The sequence below is a fragment of the Asparagus officinalis genome, chromosome 8 (assembly GCF_001876935.1).
Source record: "Asparagus officinalis chromosome 8, Aspof.V1, whole genome shotgun sequence".
NCBI classification, from domain to species: Eukaryota; Viridiplantae; Streptophyta; class Magnoliopsida; order Asparagales; family Asparagaceae; genus Asparagus; species Asparagus officinalis.
Window position 1 is genome coordinate 94,505,329 of NC_033801.1, and position 7,847 is coordinate 94,513,175.

The 7,847-nt window shown below is 32.0% G+C and overlaps 1 protein-coding gene across 1 annotated transcript in view; it reads right to left on the bottom strand.

The window, feature by feature from the left end:
• The window catches only part of LOC109820076, a 7,543-nt gene continuing 6,115 nt past the window's right edge, over positions 6,420-7,847 (bottom strand). The window contains exons 7-8 of the mRNA XM_020386146.1: positions 7,199-7,288; positions 6,420-6,845 (exon numbers count right to left, since the gene is read on the bottom strand). Coding sequence (XP_020241735.1) covers positions 6,723-6,845; positions 7,199-7,288 — 213 coding nt within the window. The 3' untranslated portion in view covers positions 6,420-6,722. The remainder of the gene's footprint in view (positions 6,846-7,198; positions 7,289-7,847) is intronic.

The window sequence follows — 7,847 nt, forward strand, 5'->3', positions numbered from 1 at the left end:
AGGAATACACATTGAATGCTGAGATTACGTGATCTTGTTGCGCCCGGTAACAAGCATGCATGAACTATTTCTCGAAGTACATGTCCGGTCAATGTGAAGTCATATGCGTGACTCGTATGATCATGGTTTGTTAAGAATCAATCGGATTGAAGCTATAGCATCATCGTTGGCTGGAATCAAAATATCTGCGAGATCTGGGTCACAATTTGTATCGATTAAACAAATCGTCGGAATTCTGGCTGGAATCAAAATATCTGCGAGATCTGGGTCACAATTTGTATCGATTAAACAAATCGTCGGAATTCAGTCTTAATTTCGATTTCTTCTGTAAAATAAATTTTTTATAAAAAAAAGGAGTCTTTATGTCTCGTTACTGAGGACCTCGTTTCAAAAAAATACGCCGTCTGGGGGCTTTACCGGGGCTATTTTGCCGAGTTCCTTAGAGAGAGTTGCTAGGCGAAGCAGTGGAGTACTGCACCCTAGAAGGTCATTTGTGAACTCGACCATCCGGGAGTAGACACCTGTTAGGAGCGAAGTCAGAAATCTTTGACCCTTTTCCTTTTTTCATCTTCATATCGAAAAGTCGGAGAAAGAACGGACTAACAGGGTCAGCTACCTAGCCAACTTATTTAATTGTTGTGTTATAAGAAACAACAAATAGGAAAGAATAAATCTTTTTTTTTGAAAGATGTTCATTCATTCCTACTACGTTCTGTTAGGCGCTATGGATTACAGGAAATTAAGTAGTTGACTTGGACAGCAGGCGGGTTACACGTTCCACTGTGCCGAGATGAACAACGGATAGCTTTCTTCTCCTGTCACAGATGCTTTCTTCCTCACTCGTCACGAGGGATAGCGCGAACAGCTTCTTTCTCTCTCCTGAAAAGCCATAGACTTAGTTAATTTATTTGTAAAGAGGGTCCCAACAAAATGCATGACACCAATAATATCTACTTTACTTTGTTGCAAGAATTATTGAACACCCTGAAATGCTTGGAATTTCACATTATTGATTATATCATTCTGAATTTATTTAAAATCCGGGAAAGAATTTTCAACGATAAGGTAGGATTCAATGTAGAATACGAACTCTTCGTGTTGAACACTTCATTCTATATTATTTGTTTTGTTTATTTCAGAATAAAAAAAAGAATTTATTCTTCTCTCGTTTGAGAGTTTCTTGTTCAGTTGTAAAAAAAAAAAGAAAAAAAACAGAAAAAAAGAAAAAAGGGAAGAGAATAATAAATTTTTGATTCTATCATCCTCAGACCAAAGGTAATTGCAGATTTTATCAGCTAATCAAATGTAAGTACTTCACTTCTTATCTGCTTTACTTTGTGCATCATAGAGTTTGCATTGAGGATAATGCAAAATTTAGGTGTGGGGGTGGGAATTAGTTATTTTTTCTCTTTGTTTTACATTTTTAGTTGCATTTTTGTCATTTTTTCCTTTTCCTTAAAAAAAATTTATAAAAATATCGTCACTTGCCAAATTGATAGAGATATGTAATAATTGATTTATTTGATAAATTTTAAATTTTTTAATCTCTAGTTTGTTATTTACTCAAGTTTATCTTTTATGATAACTCTAAATAAATTTCTTAAGAAATGATTTCCTTTTTTAACCGAAAGAGCTCAACACTTCAGGATGCATTTTCCTCGATTCCTGCTTAACCGGCTTAGTAGTATACTTCACTTAAGCCTTAACTTAGATTTTTATTTAAAATAATGGAATTTATGCATGCTTAGCTTAGAGTTAAAAATAATTTTTCAAAGTGTCTTGACTTACATATTTTTCAGAATATATATACATATACATATAAAAAAATTACAAAAGAAGAGTGCGAAAAATAGGCACCAAAAGAAAAAAAACTCTTAAATTCAAGGTGATTCTATCTTATAAAGTCTAAGTTGACCGAGTAATTAAGCCCAAGGAGTATTTCCATACTTAATGACCTAAGCCCAATTGGGTTGGGATCCATTGGCCCAAAACTCGTTAAATGGTCGCTTAGAAAGCCCGTTAAAGTAGAAAAAAATCACCAAGGAAGAAAAAGTCAAAAAAATAATATAAAAAAATAAAAATAAAAATACTAATATATGTTTTATATATATAGTTATATTTGTATATATGGTCTTGGAAAATATTTTAGATCAAGCAACTTGAATATTATTTTAAACAAAGAGTTATCATGTTTTTTTCAGAACTTTTAAATTAAATTTCTAAGTTTGGCTTGGTTTTGTGTTGCTATAATGAGAATATTTTCTAGGAAATTTACCTTAGAAATATATAAAAATATTTTCTTGAGTAATAACTAGCTTTAATTATCAAGTAAATTTAGTTATTTACTAACTTCTTTAATTTGGTAAGATGACTGAATTTTGTGGGTATATTCACTGCAAACCCTCACGAGATTACAACTCGTCCACTAGGGTAACCTAGGGGTTTAAAGGCTTGTTGTATGCGCTAAATACAACCGTAATTCCTGCGAAAGTTAGTTAGGATTTTCTTTTTCTTTCTTTTCTAGAGGACTAGCAAAAGTTTAGGTGTGGAGGTATTTGATAATCACATTTTATTATAATTTTATACCCTCATTATCTATTTTTAATGAATAAATATATCACTAATAATTATTTTTATCTTTAATTGCAGGTTAATGAAGAATAAAGCCCAAAAATCTCATCTCTCAATAAAAGCTCATGAATTAAATGAAGAACACAAGCAAGAGCCAAAAATCTCAAGCTCAGAATCAAGCTGAGTAGCTTGTAAAAGCCGGAGAAAATAAAAAAAAATCAAATATGAAAACAAAATATATTCAAGATGGTTGGCCGCAAAGAAACGACGATATCTCTCAATCCGAAAGGCGGAATTTAACATATAATATATGAAAATCGCCTATCTCGACGAGATGAAGCCATCTGTGGAGGTAGATATTTGATTGGACATCAATGCCAGCATCGTGCCAGCATCGATGCTGGTATCGATACCTACGTCGTTCTGTTATAGATCAAAGGCTAAAATTTGCTTGTTTTGGATAAGATTTCAATCCAAGGGCTCTCCTTCACTGATGTTTACTATAAATAGGGGTAGAGAGTGAGGGGTTGAGGGTGTAAAAATTTTTGTAACTCCATTTGGAGAGGAGGGTCACTCTTAATTAAGAAGGCCTTCCAAATTTGTAACTTTTATTATAATTAATAAAATAATTTTTTCACCACTTTAAATTTTTTTCTTTTCTTCTCTTTGTTGGATGATGAAGATGAAGATGAAGATGGAGATTAATTTGAAGGTTTGTTTTTCTTATTTCTCTTTTATTGCTTATTAGTTTAGATTTATTTTCATGCTTGTAATTAGATTTTATTTTCTTGTTTAAATAGCCAAGAGGCTAGAACCCTCTTGCCTTAGATTTATTTTATACTTATAGATTAGATTTATTTCATGCTTATAGAGTAGATTTATTTTCTTGCATTTAATTCTTACGATTTATTTTGTAGTTTAGATTTTACAATTTATTTTGTAGTTAGATTTTAATTTCTTGTACTATTCACCTTGAGGCTGGAACCCCTTTGGGTTTAGTTTTTCTTTTTGTTTATTTTTATTTTTTTTGATTCGCCTTTAGGCTAGAACCCTCTAGGGAATCACCATTTTCTAAGAAGTGAATATAATTCTAGATTACCCATATCTTTAATTGAATCCGTCATCTTTACTTTCTTGAATTTTATTTTTATTCTTGATTTTCCTTTTTGATTCTTGTTATTCATCTCTCCTTGTGGAAATCATTCATTCATTGTCACATCCACTGTCACTTACATTTTGTGCCTATTTACACACTATCACCTTCTTAATCTCTTCACAATCACATTCACTCATTACTCCTATTTGTCACATACACAACATAAGAACCGATTTTATATTTTCTCCTACAAAACACATTCCTCGTAGGATCGATATCTTTATACTATAACTTGACACGGTTGTGCACTTGCAACATTTTTTGGTACATGTTTATGCCGCATCAATTTGTAATATCTCATTGCTAGGATATATTCATTAGTTCATATTGCCTATCCTAGCTCATGTATCTTATTGTATTTTATACTTACTAGGATAACTTGTTAATTAGTTTTAATTTGCATAAAATCGGATTAGATTAGCATAAGACCCTAATCACCCCCTATGGTCCAACAGATGTGAATATTCCAGATGAGTTATGTGTCCTATATGCAATACAATTGCCCTAAGTAAGCGAGTTATAATAGCATTTCTCATCCACATCATTTGGGGTGAGATTTGATAGGGACCTTGCATAACAAATTATATTTAAAGTACATGGTGAAATATATCATAATCTCCCTGCTCTAATTTCGCATAATTTCCTTGCTCTAATTTCGTAAAAAATAATTATTCATACTTTTAGTTTTACTCCTATGATACAGAAAATGAGCTATAAAATTGAATGAAAATATTAGATAATATAAATATGAGCGAAACAATAACTAAAAGTTAACGTGAATATAAGTCAAACCACAACTAAAATTGTAATAGACAAATTGTAAGTAAATTCATATGCAAAATTCCTTTGTGAATTGAATGATCACTCATCTTTGTATATAAATGTAATTTAGCCTTTAAACTTTTGAGGTTGTTTCTATAATTTTTAAAATGTTGAGGGTGTGTAATTTAGCCTTTAAACTTTTGAGGTTGTTTCTATAATTTTTAAAATGTTGAGGGTGTTAATTACAAGTTTTAAATTTTTAGATATCATGTTTGTTTTTAAGTTTTAAAAAGTCAAGGTGTTTTGTGTAATTTTAAACTTTTAACGTTATTATATGCAATCTTTGAAACTTTTGGTTTTTTTTTTATAATACTTCATGTATTATTATAATATGTTATCTACGTATAATTTTTTAATCTTATTTTTTCTATATTTTTGAGTTATAGGTAGTTCATATGGAGTTAATATAGGATATAATTAGTATTTGGATAGATTAAGATATAAGTAAAATATTCAAAATAACTTTTTTTAAAATTGTTGACCTATAGATAGTTCACGTGGAAATAGATAAGATATGATTAAAATTAGAATAGATTAGGATAATAATGTAATATTCAAAAGAAACTAAGGGTAATACCGACCATAGAAAGATTTTTTCCCGAACTCGTGCTTTTAAAGGAAGTATATGATTAAGATCCGTAATTGAACTTCAAGTCTGCTTTCGAAGATGAGGATGAACCATGAGCAAAATGTTTTCCTACAGCAAAAATGGTTATCTGTTTTCTGCTTTGCAACTATTGCGCTTTGAGACCATGTTCTTCCAGTCCTCCTTTCTGTTTATCATCTTTTTTTTTTTTTGGGTGCGACTTTGCATTGCAGTTTCTACTGGCTGCTGTTTGTCTCGTCGCCTCAATTCTTTGCTGAAGGCATTTGGTTGATTCAAGACATTCCCGTTAAAACTTGGCTAGTATAAAAAAAAAAAAAAGAAATTGTCGCTGGATACGGTTTAAGTACAGGAATTGGTGAGTTGGATTCTAAGATAACGGCCGGTCTTCGTCAATGTTGAACTCGCCTGTTAAAGGGAACAATAAAACAGGGTAAAAAAGGGTTCGTGACAGAAATCAGTGGGGAGTATGTAGCATCAAGCAACCAAGCTGCGTCTATTGATTTTTGAAGCTAAACCCAAATGACATGCAGGTTTTATTTTTTATTTTTTCATCTCCTTTGCTTTATTTATTTATTTATTTTTGTAGTGTATCACTTGTCAATCGGTGATTGAAAAGCACTAGACAATAGATAATATAATTTATCTCCCTGAGATGAAAGATTAATCAAATAAGGATTGCAACAATGATAAGAAGATTTGTTTTACTACTACAAAACGTCCATCAATGTACTGTTATGGACTTCAACCTGTTCATCTTTGCAATCATCCAGCGAAATCAATCGAGGGAATTACTTGCATAAGCATTTGTTGTTTCATCCAACCGAGAGAATTACTTGCATAAGCATTTGTTGCTTCATCCAACCAATGAAACATGATATCAGACCAAACCAACTAGTACGACGCAGAGAAATGGAATATGCCTGCACGAATATCTATAATAGATAGACTTGATAAGGCACATTGCATATCTCGAGCAACTCATCCAGACAGTAGATATTCCTGTAATGATGTACATTGGAGATTCCAGCAATCACCGGAACTCTGCTATTTCTGTCCAAACATTGACGGCAGTGGATGGCAGATAAGCCCTCATAGATGAGTTCGAGCGGGCGGTTCTGAGCCCCAAATGGGGAGGAGCAATTTTGTAATTGCCCCTTACCATTTCCGCCCGCTAGCATGCGGGGTGCTGCGGCAGCGGTTCTGAGAGGACCCCTATTTCTAATAATAGAGACATGCGATCAGAAAAACAAAACAAACACAAGGTTGGCTCATCAAACATCAGTATTTCTCGCTGATTATTATAACACACCGTCTCAATCTCAACACAATGGGTTAATATCTATGCGCACAAGGAGTTATTTCATATAAAACTTCACAATTATAGCTGTAAACAACATATTAACGGTTAGACCTTGAAAGATAAATCTGAAACTCTGATTGAACGTATAAAGGGACGAGGAGGGACCTCCAGTCAGCCCGCTGTGACTGAAAGGAACTATCTACCAATGTCCTCAAGCCAAAATCCCTTCCATATAATTCTTAACAAAGGGTGAAGCGAGGTAATTATCATTGAGATGGCTCTTGGTGAGGAGTTGTAGGCGACTCGGGAGCAATGGTAAACTGCACACCCCTTCCCTGCCCCGACTGGAGTATGAATGCCACTTCTGATGCTGCCAAAGCTGCAGCCTCCTGATTTTTGACAGATAAAAAATTAGAACAAATGAAATGCAACCTAAAGGAAGTGTCATAACTCTGCGGCCCTAGGCAAATAACAGCGGATATGCAAAAAATTAACTTCAGCTTTAATCAATATTCTTATACTCCATCCCCAAGGGTTCAATTCTGAAGGAAAAAAATGTCAACTTTAGGTTTATTCTACTTGTTACAAAGTTCTTAAATGAAGGATAGGAAATGAAAGGCGGCATTCTTCTGCTTCAGTAGAACATGATATTACAACTGGACGTCTCTTGTTACATTCATAATTTGGCTACAGGATAAAACTGAAGAGATAAAATGTCCCATCTCCAAATTAAGGCACTAACCTGTCTTTGCCTCCGACGCTGCAGAATGCTTATGGCCCAAGCCATGATGTAGCATGGCAATAGAAATCCAGCAGCACGTAGTAGAAAGAGCTGTTAAATTAATAATATATCGTTAAAACAGAAAATTTGGATACCATGGTGTTTTTATTGTTTCCATGGTGTTTTTGCCCAAAATAAAACTCCATGCGTTTGGAAACCATAGTGTTTTTTTGAGCTAAATCATCCTCAAACCAAAAACACAACACTTATTTCAAAACACATTTTTAAGTGTTTTAAGTTTGGTGTTTTGGTTTTTGAGTTTTGGAAGATGTTAATATAATATCTAACATAATATAATATGTTAGATATTATACTATACTATATTATAGTTAATTTAATATATTAGTAATATTTATTAAATATTATAAAATATAATAAATAAAATATCTTATATAATAATATAATAACATATTAAATACCAATATTTAATATGTTAATGATGTATTATATAATAAATAAATAATAATAAAATATAAATAACCTAATAAATAATAATAATAAAGTTATTGATATAAATAATAATATACTATACAATAGTATAATCGCTATAATATTATTAACTTTTTAATAAATAAATTATAATAAATTAATAATTATAAAATATTATATA